This window comes from Neodiprion virginianus, chromosome 7 (genome assembly GCF_021901495.1).
Source record: "Neodiprion virginianus isolate iyNeoVirg1 chromosome 7, iyNeoVirg1.1, whole genome shotgun sequence".
Lineage (NCBI taxonomy): Eukaryota > Metazoa > Arthropoda > Insecta > Hymenoptera > Diprionidae > Neodiprion > Neodiprion virginianus.
Window position 1 is genome coordinate 8120503 of NC_060883.1, and position 17713 is coordinate 8138215.

At 34.7% G+C, this 17713-nt stretch overlaps 1 protein-coding gene across 21 annotated transcripts in view; it reads left to right on the top strand.

Moving 5' to 3' along the window:
* LOC124309592 (thyrotroph embryonic factor) overlaps positions 1–17713 on the top strand; it is a 223562-nt gene that overhangs the window by 154133 nt on the left and 51716 nt on the right. The window contains exon 1 of one of the 21 annotated variants that reach the window (XM_046773369.1): positions 12262–12265. The exons of the other annotated variants lie outside the window; for them this stretch is intronic. Coding sequence (XP_046629325.1) covers positions 12263–12265 — 3 coding nt within the window. The 5' untranslated portion in view covers position 12262. Of the gene's footprint in view, positions 1–12261; positions 12266–17713 lie in introns of those variants that run through there. 21 annotated transcript variants of the gene reach the window in all.

The following is a 17713-nucleotide window of genomic DNA, read 5'->3' on the forward strand; positions in this document are numbered from 1 at the left end:
TGTATACATACGTGTAATATACACAACGTATGGGTTACATGCTCACGGATCACGCCGGCAGCTATTTGCTCACCATTTACACCGTTAAAAATTGTAAATTCGACTGCGTTTTCTTCAATTTTTTTTTCTTTTTGTATTCTTTTTCTTCGTACTGTGAAATGCACAAACAAATTTTGAAAAATTTACCGATATGCAGCTAGAATATTTCATTTTTTTTTCACAGTTTTCATCTTCCGTAATATTCAATCAATTCCCCAAACTGAGAAATGAAGTACTAAAAGTGAGAAGAAAAAAGTTGCTCCGATCCGAGTGAACTTTTTCCTGAATCTCGTGATTTAAAAAAAAAGCTCATTTCAGTCAGCAGAACTTAGCTGACAATAAGATATCCACCTGATCGATTTATCGTTCATATTCTTTTATATGTACTTAGAACAGATTCGCTTGCATCGAGTAGATATTCAGTAGGTCATGAATTAATTACCGGATTTCGTTGAGCCAATGAAATTTTTTTCTCGCTGTGGCCTAATTCGATCGAATCAACGGTTTGCCGCGGTCTTCACAGTCGGCAATTTTTACTCAGGCTATTATTATCATCGAATACTCTCAAGGTATCCGGTATAATTCGTTATGAGTGAGACGGTTTTGCTTCCCCTGAAACGAGCGTTAAAAAAGTTTCTTTTCCCCCTTGACGGTGATTCGACCCTATTTATAGGGTCATTTTCAGTTTCAACACATGCGAATAAAGTGAACAACTCGTTGCAAAGACTATTCAGGGTTATTCCCGTGATTTGGGATAATTTCATGCCCAAGTAGAGTATTTGGTGATCCCATTGGTGCAATTTGAAAAATTGTCATTCTCAAATAACAACAAAAATTGGAAAAATAACACTGTGTGCTTATTGATCAAGAAATTACGCGGATTTCTTTCGTTTATACAGCCAGTTATACCGCGTTGTTGATTCGTTCAACTATTCGAGGTTTTTGCATATCTTAATCATCAATTTAATCAGCGTCCAAGAGCTGTCCAAGTTTCGTAAAGTTCACTCGAATGCAATAACGCGATAAAAAATGAAGTGCTAAGAAAAAAACAGTTATGATTACAAAAATCCGAAACAAGTTTTTTTTCAACGGTTCTTTCACTTCGGTTTTTGAAAAAAAGGTATACGTTCAAACTAATGGACATGAAATTTGATGAATAATTTTTTTCTGTATTTTTCCTCTGACTGTATTCCGACATCTAAACCGGTTTCATTTAAAGTTTATTTAAAAAAAGTTCAACGTGTCAAAAGACGGACGAAAATTGCTAGATATTACAACCGGTCTAGAAATATCCCAAGTGAAGAATAGAAGTTTTGGAAATATTCAGGAATTTTCAGAGTGTTTAAACAATGTTTTAGCTAACCAAAATAAAAAAAAAAAAAATTCAAAGTGCCGAAAAAAAAAAATGGAAAACAATCGGCCTGGAAATGTTTGGAATAAAAAATACAGTTTCTGAGAATTTTAAAAAGGGTCCTTTCAAAAATCACTTTAAATATTTATAAATAATTGAGCAGTAGAATAAAAAATATAAAAAAAATCAGGATACTGTTTCAGAGTCGAAACAACCGCAGAAAAAATTTTAAACAAAATACGATGGTCGGGTTCGAATGGAATTCCTCATATGCAGATTTGAGAATTGTAACATGCGATAATCGTGGTTGGCCCGCGTAGCAAGTTGTTACAAGGGAGTTGAAAAATTGACGGCGCGGGTATCGTGTTATAAATAAACATTACAAATGTTATCGGTCGACCCGCTGCTGCTCTAACAGCGGCCTTCTAAATCTGATAGATAACATTTCTCGCGTCAGAGCTTTTATACATATATCGTCGGAATTCAAGATGATCAAACTGAACCGGCTATCAACAGTTTGTCTTAGCTCTTGCTCGAACGTTACTCTCAATTTTTCTCGCACATTCTTTTACATCCGGTTTCCCGACGTGAAAGTAAAATAACCGAACAACAATTATAATGGCTAAAATTAAATTCACCTGCAAGATTTCCGCCGCTGCAAATGGGTTAAATACTCTGACTCTATCACTCGGTGAGTTGTTCAACATTTCAAGAGAGTCAAGTTCGCAATGTTAATATTGAGCGATTCATTTTTAGAAAAAATCCTTATTTCGCAAATTTAGGATCGTCTCAAATTGAGTAATCTATTTTTAACAAGCAAAGTGTATTCAGATTTTGGAAATTAAATTACTTTAAAGTCCTTCTAAACTTTCGAAGCAATGATTCTGGTTTCAATATTTCGTTGCATTAACGTTGTTAACTTCAACCTGGTAACATTTCAGTTATTCTTGAGAATCTGTATTCAAACTTGCTTTTCCATTATTAATATTATTTATTTTACATTATAAAGTGAAAACTTGATGTATAGAATTTGAAAACGTTGAAAGTCGAAGTATGGAGAAGTAAAAGGTTAGAATGGTCGTAATCATAAAATGCCAAACTGTGGAACCATCAGAATTCTTCTCGATGGTATAAAATCGTTTACAGATTATCGATTTTGCTGTTCCATGTTTTGACCTTTCTACACTTTGTCTTTCTGTATTTCAATTTACACTATATTTTCAATTTTCTGTACTTAAACTTTTCCCATTTTTAATTTCTACGAATAAGATTTTCGCGTCTATGAATATTCGATATTCTGGTCCTTCTGTCAATCAGAAATTCCAGTTTTTTATCCCTACCCTTCTTAGGTGAGACAATTTTCAGACAAATTTCGCCAAACCTTGCTTCCTTCGAGTAAATGGGAGATGAAACTCTTACAATTGACTTGACTTGAAGTTCTTACCGATATTTTTTTGTCATTGACAAAAACTAGCCGATAATTATATAGCTCTGAAATTAATGTAAATCTTTTTTTTCAGTTGTAATTCGTTGGATTTAAAATATATTTTATTCCACAGCGTATACAGCACTATTCACTTGGTTAAAAATAAACTTAATCGCTGTATTTTATCCATATCGTGATTGAAGACTTATCAACCTGGTTACATTTTTATTACTGTACAATTTGACGAAACAAACTTCTGCATTAGTTGTTTACAGCAGTATTAAAAATTGGGTGTCATCAGCATGTATGAAAAAAAAATGTTTAACGAATATTGTGTCCGCGTAATATTCGACTCTTTGAATCATCTTTTTTAGCTGATTACGACTTAATTAGTTCGTCGCTGAGGCTAAATGGTCAGTGTGCTTATGAAATAAATCAAGGAGATTAAAGCCACGTGTATAGTCGAGCGATATATTTATATGTGTACTGCAGTAAATAAGCATTCATGCTGCATCGTTATCAGCGCTCCTGTTGACTAAGAATCGAAAGACTGTAATCTATTTTTATTTTCTATGCTTTCTTCCTTTCTTTACGAATATTTCCAGATTACAGGTTTCCGACTTATTATCAACATTTTCGTACTCTTCTCCACGTTTCGGAAAACCGTGATAATTTCCACTTGACCATGCTAATTCTATGCAAAACAAGAAATTTGGCCTTTGAAATAAGGAAGTAAAATTCATATTTCTGAACCTTGGATTCTGATTTTCGATTCTCATTCAACACGCTTGGATAATTTTTTTTCTTTTTCTGCATTTTACATTTCTGGACAGTTGTAAAAGTTATTAAGTGATATTCAGAGGTGCCTATTTAATTTTTTCCATTTTCCATTTAAATAACACGTAAAAGAAATCGGAAAATTTTGTTCATTTTTTTTTCTCGTAAATGGCTCGACTTATAAACCATATGGATACAGAATCTTAGAGAATATTTTACGCTCTATAAAAAAGTACTGAAATATAATTTTTCTAAATCGTAAAGATATTCGAAATAACTCACAATCAATCTTCATAAACGAATATCTCATTCGGACCTGATGTAAAGTTTTTCATGGCCCTTTAGAAAGGATCGCGTGTTTTTTTGGATACGTACGTGTACGTAGAATACGCTCAAACGCTTGTGAATGCTATCATAATATACGTTAAAAGATGCTTGGAGCAGGAAAAAAAACAAATAATAACAGGCCTCAAAGTAATTCACACAGGAATCAAAGTAATAATCAGATAAACTTCATCTAAAGATAAACTGTCGAAATTATACCCTCGTAGATAAGGATCTTATCTGCGACTTGAGGTAGGTAATTAATACCTTCCGTACAGAGAAAAATTGTATTTGTTACAGTTCGTGGAAAATTCAGGTATCGTTATGATAACAGTTGACATAAATTCTTCGAATCACAAGAAATTGTGGTTTAAGTAACTGTTCTGGTTGTCAGAAGGTACTAGATTTTCTGGCTATCGAGACGATAAATCTGTTTATTTTGTATAATATATTATTTCTAGGTAAACAACTCCTTAATATCAATTTATTGTTTCACCGTCATTAAATTATCCGAATAGTTACAAAAAAATATGGTACGAGTGATCGTGTATTGAAAGGAAACAGATTTTCTGGTTATAGCTACAAGACCCATTTTCATTTTGTACGCAGGTCAATCTTTTTTAGTTACAGTAAAAAACGAAAATTCTCAGAGACTGTATTGTGACCATTGATACACATTTTTTACCGCTCTTTTCATATTTCTCGACATTTCTCATACATAATTTGCCTAATTTCCCATATTCCACTTATTTTACCATCTGAAAGAAATCCCTGATTTTTTTCTCTGCAATTTTCGAGACCAACCGGTTTTAAAATATGCGTAAATTTGGACGCAAATTTAAGAATCGATAAATGTAAACAAGGAATATATATATATACACATATATATATAAACACGGGAATAGTTTCTGTTCCAAAAAACTGTATCGTAAATAATATTCTTGGCGACCTCACAACACAACTTCGCGAATTGATAAGAATCGCGAAATTTTTTTGTGATGAACGCGTTAGGCCAGACAAATTTTTTTCTCTCCAAAGTAAGTGAAACAGCACTGCAAACCAAGCAAAAACTTTGACAAGTGCGAAAATTAATCACTGAATACGTGCGTATGAAACCTATAGAGACTGTATTTTGTATCTACAAGTTTTTGTTCTTGCGATCAACAATTGATGTAACAATTTTTGCGATCTACAGCTTTCGAAAAGAGGGGGAAAAAAATAAAGAGATAATTTTCTATGTCGTCCGGCGACGCTGAAACATTTATTTCGATGTCTAAAAATCGTCTTATAAAACGATATGAAGAATTAGCTCAGTAAGGTTTTTTTTTATCTTCACCTCCTGCTCATTGTTTTGTATTCTCCATTAACGTTATATCGTAATAATACGTTTTCTGTATAGCTAATTATACCTAACAACTGTACATTATATGTACAACTCGCAGCACCGTTGTAAAATTTTACAACCACGTCTATTAATTTTAGAAAATAAGTTTGAATTAAAAATATCCGGGGTATGGCTGCATTTTCGTACATCGGGGTTTTCGACCCTCAGAAACTCAAATCTGAAGTCACTTTAGAGCTCCATAGCTGGCGTTTCGAGAAAACCGTAGCATTTGGCGTTTTTTGCGTTTTCCCGAAAAACTGCTATCAATTGGATGAAAAACGACTTGAACATCGTGTAGAGTGGAAAATTTCACATCGCATTATGTCCTCATAAGTCGAAAACGGAGTCGGATTACCAAATTGATAAAAAAGAAATTCTACTTATCGACGGCTTCTAGATAATTTTGGTGAAATAATTTCTTTTGTTTAAAATTTGGTAATCCTATCGCGTTTCCGACACGTGAGAACATAATTACATGTAGAATTTTCCGCTCTACACGATGGTCAAGTTGTTTTTCATTTATCGATAGCAGTTTTTGAGAAAATCGCAAAATTGGTCAAATTTTTCTATATTCTCGAAACGCCGGCTATGCAGCTCAAAAACAATTACAGATTTGAGTTCTTGCGGGTCAAAAATCTCTACACACAAAAACGCAGTTATATCCCGAATGTTTTTAATTCAGCCCTACTATGACTGGACTATTGTGAGCAACCCTGCTGGAGCACTTGAAAATTGTTTATCGGCGTTACATTGAGCATGCGTTATACACGCACGCATCTACTTGTAATAAATTTGTCTAATTTTCTACTTAACATCGTGGGTAGCATATAAGTAACCTGGATATGTGCAATCATACATCGTATACTCTGAAGATAATTTGTGCAAGTTAATAGCTAGGTTCTCGATGCTTTAGATCCGCGAAAACGAGCAAAAAATGTTCACGTGTTGTGATTTACCTCTTTTTTCTCTGTTGTATTCTCTGACCGGAAATTGCTCTCCAATTGACAGATTTCCCACATCCACGGTTATTATCTGTTAAGCACAATGCGATCGCCGAGACACAGAGGTTTTGGCGTCTGCAGGTAAAATATGAAAAAAAGAATACACGCTACCTGATTATTTTCATTTATTTATCACAGCCGGAAAATATACTTTTGAGTACAAAACGACCGTGAGTTTTGTACCTGTAACCATAAAATCTAGATGACGTTTACTTTCATTTTTCATTGTGTTCACTAGGGTGGTCGTTAATTTCAAAAATATATGCGCCACCCCTGGAATCGACAGATAATGACGAAAAAACAGTGCCATAATTATTTTAGATTCTCAACTTGATTGGAAAGAGTCCCGATATTAATTCGAAATAAAAAACAAATTCTCAATTGTCGATTAAAAAAGAACTGTTTTTCAATTCATTTCGCTTGGTCAAAAAAAAAAAAAAAGGAACGGACAAAACTTAGTGTAACGAGAAACCGAAATATTTTCAGCACGTAAATGTATTTGATAGTGTTCTTATCACATCGCAACGTTACACAGACAATATTAGTTCGACATAAAATTCTCACCTATAGTATAAACGTTATAGCACATCATACGTCATTGATAGGTTTGAAAATAGTCTTGGATAGAAAAAAAAAAGAAAAAACAAATGTAGCGTGGTGAGCTCATTTATCAAATCGATTTCGGCACCCTTTCCAATCATGCTGAAAATTTTCAATAATTCGGGCCATGTTTTATCATCATTATCTATAGATTCCAGGGGTGTCAAGTATATGTTCGAAATTAACGATCACCCCAATAATCACTCGTATTATATATTCTTGTAACGATTGCGATAATTTGATGTCGGTGCAACCATCAATTGATGTCGAGCCTTTGTTTAACTGATAATATGTATTCAACTATCAAGAAACAAACAAGTTTAACCTTGCGATAACCAGAAAAAGGAACGTTGACAGCTATAATCACATTAAATAGCTACTTGCACCCTATTTTCTTGTGATTAAAATAATACTTAAACCGTTGTTGTAACGATGTACCAGCCATGTTATTAGACTTTTCTAGTAACCATGTAACAAATAAAAGTTTGCACAAAATAATCAAATACCCCAAAGGAGCAAAACATTGAAGTGAGAAAAATTACAACACCTCAAAGCTATTTGTAGCTAATTAAAATTAAACGATGCAGAGATGCGGATAAGATTTTTCGAACTCAGATCCCCGTCTATAATACATTATACCTTAGACTGGTTCACAAAAATCGAGTGTTCTTTTTTTCAATGTCACATATTTAATAGTTGTAGGAAGAGGAAATAAAGTGCCTGTTATAATTTGAGCTCTTGATAATTATATTTAATGGTTCCTGAACGCAGCTTTTCCTCTTCCATTTAATCAACATGAGAAAATAATTTTAGTGATTTCTGAATTTTGCAGCTCACCAAATCGGCAATCAATGTACGCAAACGTTCGATACATATGTTTGTGGGTAATTTAGTGCTCTATAAAAAAGTTTGGTTATCATTTTTTGATAACTAAACTAGCTATTTCAAAATTTATTCAAGGTTAAAGTTGAAATCGCGTATAAATTCAACATAGCGCAAATGATGTATTCGTTATTTTTGATACTCTAGAGTAAGTCTCATTTTCTCTTCCAACAACTATTAAGCATGTGACATTGAAAAACAAAACAGTCGATTTTTTTGAATCAGTCTAGTATACCTACTGACTCTTCGTTCTCAATTGTTTTCACTTTCTTGACTCGTATTCTAGGCATATTATACATGCGCACATACATACATACGTAATGAATTTATGAGTTTGTGTGAATTTCACATAGGTATTGATACCTGTAGCGTGTGCCACCGCAGTCCGTAGACAGTTGAATGCAGGTATTACAATCGGTGCAGCAAATGCACATTTCGCTTCACTTTCCTTTATGCTTAATTGCTAAATTGCCATAAATTGCTTCCTTGGTTCGTATTCTGTCAGCTGTGCTTCCTTTCCATGATAGTCTTGATTTTTTTTTTCTCTGTTTTTCACATTATTGTATTGTACGGTTTTAATTTATTGTTACGACTCCTTTTCTTTTTCAACCTGGCTGTTCTTCTTCGTTTTTCTTTTACTTCTTCATCTCAATAACAAAACTTGTTCGACATAATTATTCATCGTATGCACGGCATTGAGATTTTAAAAAGACTTTTCCCCACTTCTTCCATTTGTCCGAAACAAAAACGCACGTTAAGAAGTGGACACACAATGGTCATTTTCTACTTCTCCTCGATCGATTTCTTATTAATTTTCAATTTCAGTTGGTCATGTCTTCAAAAACTCCATAGAAACGCAACTGACTCTGACTCGTTATGAACATACGAAATTTTAATGACAAAAATTTCTTATACCACCGATGCTTAAGGTTACGGATAAACTGCAATTAAAGAATAATGGACTTGAAACCATAAACGGCTTATTTCAAGATTCGAAACCTCGCAGTGGCATAGGAAACTCAATCTGTGTTCAAAAAAAAGCAAAAATCAAACACAAGTTAGCTCTAATGACGGGAAAAATCAAGTTTTCTTCGCTAAATTCTGCGTGCAGCTAAAAGTGTAAGTGAACTTCATTATCCAACACCGCTTTCCATGTTAGTCACAGCTGATTCACGTACTGATTGTGAGCCAAAAAACAAAGAGATAACCACAGGGTGGAACGTCAAAGACATGTAGTACTTCTACCTTTTACCGACCGAGCAAACGCACGTTTTTCTTCCTATAATAATCGTTGAATAAACGAACAGACGGAAAGGGTTCGAATTTCTACGGTGCATCGCTCTTTTATAGCGATATTCAGGAAAGTTACTCATATACCAAAAATCGTAAAAAAAAGTGTAGTTTTTTTGACGCGTGTTACTATTTCCACATTCCCTGCATTTCAGGGGCCGTAAAAGTGCATAGCTGAGATACTTTGCGCAATTCCGGCAAGAACGAGGAGTAAAATGATCCATCGTGAGACTGTTTTCACTCAATATTGAGATCGCTGGACGAGAACTAGGAATTATAATAATTTAGTAAATAAAAGATGCTCTCACGATCAGCTGGGCGATTGCTCGGTCGGTAACGGTAGGCGTACTATAATACATAACCTTTAATTGTCGGTGGAAGCGATCCGGGCATTCTTCGTTCTCCTCGATGAAGGAAATTCACTCGGTTTTTCGGCGCTTCTCTTTCTCTTCCTTCTCTGATTATTATCGAGATTAGACAGGCTTCAAGAGCCACTCGGGATCGAGAACCTAGTCAAAGTTGACATGTTTGTTCCTGCACCCAACCGCGAACTCGGGACGCGTGAAGGAGGAGAGGGAGGATAACTTTCTCTGCGCTCGTCGTGTGTCGGAAGACTGGTTGCCTTCCGGGTTGCTGCACGAACCGAACACGCCAGACTCGCAGACCGCTCGTGTCGGAGATCAAAAGGGAACGAAAGAAGGAATATTAAACGGATTGTAAAATTTCAAATCGGGACAATGGAATGAGCTGATTAACCTCTTCGGTCACACATTTTTCAAATTAACATTTTGACCTGAATTTTGTTATTCGGGGGATTTTGAGGTCGCTGATCACGAATCTGAAGTGAGAATTTGATCATTTCTAAATCCAATATGGCGGATGTAAAATCGAAAAACTAGCAAATTTCGATGGTTCTGGCCAAAACTGGTTACTCGGAGATTTTTGGGGGAGCGCTGAACACGAATCTGAAGTCAGAATTTAATAATTCGTAAATCCAAGACGGCGGATACAATATGGCTGATTCAAAACTGAAAAAACTATCAATATGCAATGATTCTGGGCGAAATTTGATACTCGGGGGCTTTTGGGGTCGCTGAACACGATTCTAAAGGCAGAATTTATGCATCCTTCCGAAAGAGTGGGTTAGTATTATTACCGACTCAATGATTCGAGCCTGAGATATTCTCATCTAAATAACTGTTCTTCGAAGAAATTTTTGAGGTGGAACGCTGAGCATTCCACTGTGTCTGAAAGGCTAAATTGCAGACGTCATGAGGAAATATGGTCGTGGATTGGCGATGCGTGAATCACAGATCGTGGAGGGGGGTGAAAAATGTGTGAAGAGATCAGAAGATAAATGGGTTACATTATCGAATTTTCAAATAGGCGAAAATCTGTTTCATATGATTTATGAAGTGTGTAGAGTTGACATATCAAGGAGTCGAAATGTAGAATAGTCAAAGAGTTGCAAATCCATGATTGAAAATATTCAGAATGAATAAGAATTTAGCAGAATTTTGATAATTTTGTATTTTGGTTTTCTGTACTTTACTTTTCTACATGTCGACTCCTCAATAATTTTACCTTCGACATTGAGAAAATTACATAAAAGTACATTTTTGCGTCTTTAAGAGGTCGGTATTGTGACTTTTATTTTCTGATCTTTCTAAAGTTTTTTCACGCACTCACATGTTGCAATTGAGTTACTCGGACCGTCTGGCTCGAACATTAGGAAGAGAGTAAAATTGTTCACAAAATTATACAACCTCTAACACTGATTTCAAGGTATTTCTATCTGATCGTGTGATTTTTATTGATTTTCAGTGATTTCTGAGCGTTTTAGGTGATTTCCGGATTAAATACAACCACAGGCAATAATGAGAAATCGCTAGAAATCACCTGGAACAGCGGAAAATAATTGGGAATCAAAATAAATAAATCAATAAACTAAAATCAACGGAAATCACGCGATAAGGTAAAAATCGCTGGAATGTTAATGTATTTGTGCATGTACCGCAAACTTGTGATTTCGACTGATTCGCGATAATTTCTAATGATTTTAGTTATCTCGATTGATTCCTCGTTACTTCAAAGAACATTTCTATCATTTAAGTGAACAAGTACAGATACTCTCAAGAGTCTCGAGAAAATCAACATAATTCAAAACGGACCAGTATCTTAAAAAAAAGTTCATTCGCATCACGGAAGGTTTGGAATAAAAAAAATTTTGTAACTTGAGAATTTTTCCACAATAATGGCCCGATCGATCCTTGAAATATCTCGTATCTTCGATGAACTATTTTTTGTCGTTCGAATCTGGGAAACTAAGAAGAAAAAATTCACCAAATTATTTACGAATTAGGGAAATGTTTATTTTGAAACTAAGGTGATTGATCGAAACTATGCGCATGATTTTTGTTCGTCGAAAAAAAACCTACATTCGAATGACAAGGAAAGATCTTTACAGCACAAATTTTGCTCCCCAAAAATTTTTCGATGTGGAATCAACTTTGATTAAAAACTATAGATTTTCAAATTAGTCAATTTTTTGTAATTAGTTTACTCGTCACCTCAACTTCCCTTGATTCACAATTTTATATCCAAACGTCATTTTTATATCAAACTTAAACGTCAACTCCACAACCCCAAGAGCTTACTTTTCCTACCATAAAGATCATCTGAACACAATTTTACAAGTAGTACAATTTTTTTAATGCTTTTCACACAATATCTCGGGTTCTGATCAGTGTGCAAACCGAGCTGAAACACGTAAGAATCACATTCCAAATACCACACATTAATAATTTTGAAAATTCTAATTATGAAAGTTTTTTTCGAATTATTGATATAGTATCTTAAATTATGTTATTTGAATTTGCTTTTTTGGCGATCACTATCATTGACAAAGGTAACTTCACTAGAGATTTCTTGAACGGTTTCATTTTTTCAACTTTATAATTCCTTTTTAATTCCGCCACTCGAACATCGGGCAAAGAATTTTTGAACACGTATTCTTGGAAGTCGATAGTGGAGAAGAAAAGAAGTTGTCGCGCAACGTTTTTCTTCTATGTATCAGTTTATTTTCTTCTTGCCTTGACTTCTTCGTCGTTGATCCGGTTCTGAAATACACTTTTCAACATAATTCGACGATATTTGCGCTCACCCAGATTTAAATGGGCCGCGTCTACATGGTGGTAGTAGGTGTACCGTTTCACCGGCCGATCGCTAAACCGGTTGAAGGACTCTCTCGTCGGTTGATTCCGGTCATAAAACTCGAATCAGGATCCATTATTTCCCCGAGTGTGGATCCTGTTCGTCGTTGCGTTGTCGACCTCCATTATTTATTTTCAGAAATCGACTGGAACTTGGGATTCAAATATGCTCCTTCAATTACACAGAAATAATCAACTTGGCTATTCTATTTCACCCCTTTTACGGTTAAAGGGATTCAGAAATGGAGAAAAAGAAACGAAACAAGAGCTTAGAAAAATGCTATTTTTTTACTTAAACATGTCTTTGGAAACGTGCCACTTTTGTCGAATGGTAATGAAAAATACAACATTTACAGAAACAATTCCCAGCGTAGTGTGAATGAGTGAAAATTTTTGCGCCGCGTTTCTTTTTCTCCGCGAGGAATAATATACATACATATTGTAATAATTATTAGGCAAAAGAATCAGGCTCTGTTTGATTTTTACATCACGATTGTATTTTTTTCTTTTTTCCAAATTGTCATTCTCTCTAACTTTTTATTTATATTTTGAAAACGCTCGTTTTTCACTTACTCAGAAGGTGGTTGACTGAAAATCGATAGTTTTAGTTAACCTTATTACGAGATAGTCGTGCTTCGAGTGTTTATCGAATTATTATTATACATTCGTAAGCTAAGAAAGATCTCTTTAAGAATAACAAAATAGAAAATGTCAGAATTACAAACACCAGTTCGAGTATCGATGCTTAATTCGTTTGAAACCGCTTCGGAATGGCAAAAGTCAAGCAGATTTGTTCGATTTTACTCTACGACCTCTAGTTTTTTTTCAGAAGACTGTCTACGAAGTCATTGTATAGATTTTTATTTTGTTTTCAGAAAGTCGACTTAATGCTATTTCCTAAATTGCTAATATGATTTGTTGATCATAATCAAAATCGGCACAATATTCTGCAATAAACATTCAACGAAGCCATGAAACAAACAAAAAAAAAAAATAAATATATTACAATCAATTCGTAAAAAACAGTCTTCCGAATGAAATTAACCATCGTGAAGTTAAAATCGAACGAATCTACACAATTTTTTTTTTAATTTTTGACTCGATTTTAACGACGGATCGTTATCCAAGCGACTGTTTGTATAATTCCAGAACTTTTTATTTTCACATTCGTCGTCGAGATCCCAGCAGCTTTCGAATAAAATAATTTCGCATTTATACTCGTATTAAAATTAGTAAGAATCCTCGATTCTCGGGTCACCGATCTCCAAAAATTTGTCTAAAAAGCGCGAGTGTTGAGGCAAAAAGAAAAAAAAAACTTGTGTCGGTAGTAAAAATAAAGAGAATAAAATGGAGATGGGGGGAGGAGAACAATCTGAATCTCAAATTTACGGCTTACACCGAGAGAAATTTTTAGTTCCGGTTACCGCTCAGTCCTTAATTATTTTCATTTTTTACCACAATCTAAAAATATAGTTCCACGTACAAAATGAAAATTAGTTTTCTAGCTGTCACCGGAAAGTCTAGAATCCGTTACTATTCTTTCTCATTACGATCACTGTTGCTAGATTTTCTTGCAACTGTTGCGAAAATTTAATGCTCGTGCAAGAATAAATTGACGTGAAAGCCTTGTTCAGCTAAAAAAGTAGAGTAAACCTCAGAAACCGATTTTGCGTTGCAATAACCAAAAAAGGATTGAAAATAGCGCAAAATGGTTACGCGTACCTCGTTTTCCGTAGTTCCAACAATATTCAAACAATTTGTTTTTTTCTAACGATACCTGTTTCACTGAATTTTCCCAGTTACTGTGAGAAATGAGATTTTTCTCAGTGTACGGCTCGATCAGAGCGACACACGTAGGAGGTACATAAAAACAACATAAAGCAAAACGGCCGGCGGGGGTTCGGCATTTCTTGGTTGGCCTAGCCCTAGGAAGTAAAGTGGAAATGTAAGTGTCAGTCGAAGCCGACCGGATCGGGCCATGTGACTTTCACTTTCACCGCCAAAATAACGGGGACGCACGCACCGTTGCGTTGCCTCTACGCAGACTTTTACACGCGGAGCAGGAATCGCTTTTCTGGCCGCTATGCGCCTTGTTAAACCCGGAATAGGTTATACCTACACACGCAGCGACTGAGTATACACGCCTTCGTGAAACACGCGTCTGATTTATTCTCGGTGTAATAAATCCGCTCCCAGGAACTCGCCGCTCTTCAACTTCCCCGTTTTCTTTTCCCAACAGCTCCCGCGGCCTTCTTTCTCCTTTTCTACGATTTGCCGCCACTTATACATATATAATATGCGGTATACATATTATATACATACGTAAACATGTATAACATGCTGTGAGAAAATCTTTTTATCCGGCCGAATTATTATAGATATATTATAGCCGTTTAATTTTTTATCACATCAGATTTCTGCCGATTTTCTAACATTTTACGTCATTTTGCAGGCTTTCGGTGAATTTCAAGTATCATACGATGAGATTTCACAAAATTTCACGTCACTGCTATAACATATTCGATTACCAGCCCTTTCAGTCACAGAAGCTGTTACAGTGGCACCCTTTATTTTTTTTTTAATTTTTTTATTTATTTCTTTTTTGTCATTTTTCTTTTTCATATTCCCTGCGAAACCCTGAATTTTTTTTCTTACTTCTGTGCCGAAAAGAAAAAAAATTAATTGCTAGATTGACAGGGTTCAAATTATCAAGACTTTCGAAAGATTGTGCACCTTGTGAAAAAATTTCGTGATATTTCGCGAGATTCCATGAAATTAAGAAAAAAAAAAAATTCAAACAATTATTTATTATACGGAATTCTGAATGATCTCATAACATTTTAAGAATTTTGAAATGATTTTGATTGATTATCCATTTCATCAAAGAAATTTGAGAAATTTTTTATGTTATTTTGATGATCACATGATATCTTAAAGATTTTGTGAAATCGAATCGTGGTTTGATGATTTTACAAAATTTCAATAGATTTCAGAAACATACCAAGTTTTGAAAAAATTGAGCGAGATTTTGAATTGTTTAAAAAACCTTGTAGAGATTTTCCGTTAATTACAAAATCGTCTGTTTTTCAAACCTTCAAAACTCTTCGGAAACCGCATTCATTTTTCTCACTTTTCACGAAATCGAATGAAAAGCGCCACGAAAGCATGTAGAAACTGATTAACGTGAATCTTTTTTGAAACATTGCGAATGTTTGCAAAATCGCACGGAATATCTAGGAATCTTTTTAATGCATAAAAAATACTGAAATCTTAGCTCATACAAAAATTCTTGAAATTGCCAAAATCCTATGTAATCATTCGTTTGAATTCTTCAAGCTGGTAAAATCTTAGAATGCAATGTTTAAAAACAGATCTTAGGCTTTGTATTCATGAATTGATCAGCGAATGATGATGGCTATAGAAGTATCAAGAAATCTTCATTTTTCATGAAATTTTGGATTCGATTTTTCGCAAATTTACTTTTTGCACAATTTGAATAAGTGTATGAAATTACGGGTCTTAAACTTCTCAGAAAAAATCCTCTGTATTGTACAAGGATAAACGGTAATTATGACGAAAAAAAACAAAAGAATTGTCAAACTGAACAATTCACATGCTAACAAAATTTTTTCCGTACCCGGAAACTTGACTAATCTAGGTCTATCTATAAAAATATCTTTGTCCAAGTATAGAGATAATCTCTATTATTTCGACAGTGCTCCATCTGCTAATTTGAGTACAATCCGAATGTTCTTTTCAATATTCTTAACAACATGTTTCAGGAACATCAACAAGAATTTCAATACGACGTTTTTGTCCTAACTATAATCCAACTACATTGCAGTGTCATTCTTTTTCAGTAGAAACATTCGCACTGTGCAGATATTCCTGAAAATATTTGCAAATTCGGGATATGAATAGTTTTTTTTTATTTTTATTTTTCTATTTTATTTTATTTTCAAGTTTTCGGACACAATTTTTACTTCGGCAATTATTCGCTAGCCGAATAATACCAGGTTTATCTGACTACCGTTGTTGCTGCTACTGCAGAAGAGTTCTAACAACTTTATAGAACAGTAATAAACATATATAACTATACGCACATGTATATCTGAAACCCGTGGTGAAGCTCAAATCGAGTAAATGTGGAATAACGTTATTTATTGTGAGTTGAGCTCGAAGCGCGCACGCGTTGCCCAGATATTACTAAGTTCAACAAATCAGCTGCGGAAACCAGGTCACAGTTAAGTGCGAGTCGAAGTAAGTACAAGACGTCACATCGTCATGCTTGCCGTCGTAGGACGACGATTCTGACTCTGCGTTCGTTTTATGCTGTGCAAACACCAGGTGAAATTCATCCGCTCTCGTATGATGGTATAGAGACCGAGCGCGAGTACGAGTGGCGCCGCGAGTGGCCAAATTTGTCCCCATCGACGGGACTAGCACTAAAGTTGACGCGTCACTTGGCCGTTATTTATCATCATTTTTCCGAAAAAACAAATATTTGTACCGAAAAAAGACTTCCCCCCGGTGTAGGAAAAGTGAAGTTTTTATAATAGTTTCAGAAACACCGAGTAAACCGTTATTTACTCAATTGATGATTACTCAAACGATCGGTTAATTTCGTGACATGGCGTAACCATGGAAGCCTATGATTGGGTGACATGAGTCATTGGCGTAGACAGCAGAAAATGTCCGTCGGTTGGGACAAATACGGTCGATTTGGCGCTGTCGTCGGGTGACTCAGTTGGTAAGTGAAGGTGCCGCGGATTCGGGGTTACTTTTTAGGGAGACTGGAAAATTGTTGTAACATTATTCTATTTCTGATAGCGGCTTGAACATTAATTTAAGTACAAAAAAAATTGGGGAAAGTAACTACTTGGTCTGATTGTAGTAAGCAATACTACATTCTGCAATACTACAAAGAAATATAGAGTCAATGACCATAACAAAAAAAAAAAAAAACGTTGTAGCATATTATTAATTTTTTTGGTACAACTAAACAACGTATATTCGTTTCGTATCGAGAACTATATTTTTCGGTTACGGTAAAAGGTGTAAATAGTTGAGGAATGTTTACTACCCGCCACTGGAAAATTAAATTCGGGGTTCTAGACCCGTTTTCAAAATTATACAAAAAGAAAAACGTTAAACAAAGTTTCAGAAACTGGGATTGAATTTTAAAAAATTCCGTTCATTAATCTCTTCACAATTTCTTGTTCCTCTTGCGAAAACTTATTGATCCATACATGCTTTACTGGCAAATGAACAGTTTACGAATTCTTAAGATAATTTTTTCCATAGCTTGTTATAGTTACAAAAATGATGTGTCAAAAATCGTCAGCTATTACAAAATTTTTTGAATTTAAGTTGATATTTTTCTAGACTACATCTGTGTAACAAATGGATTCTTACAACACTGTTTAT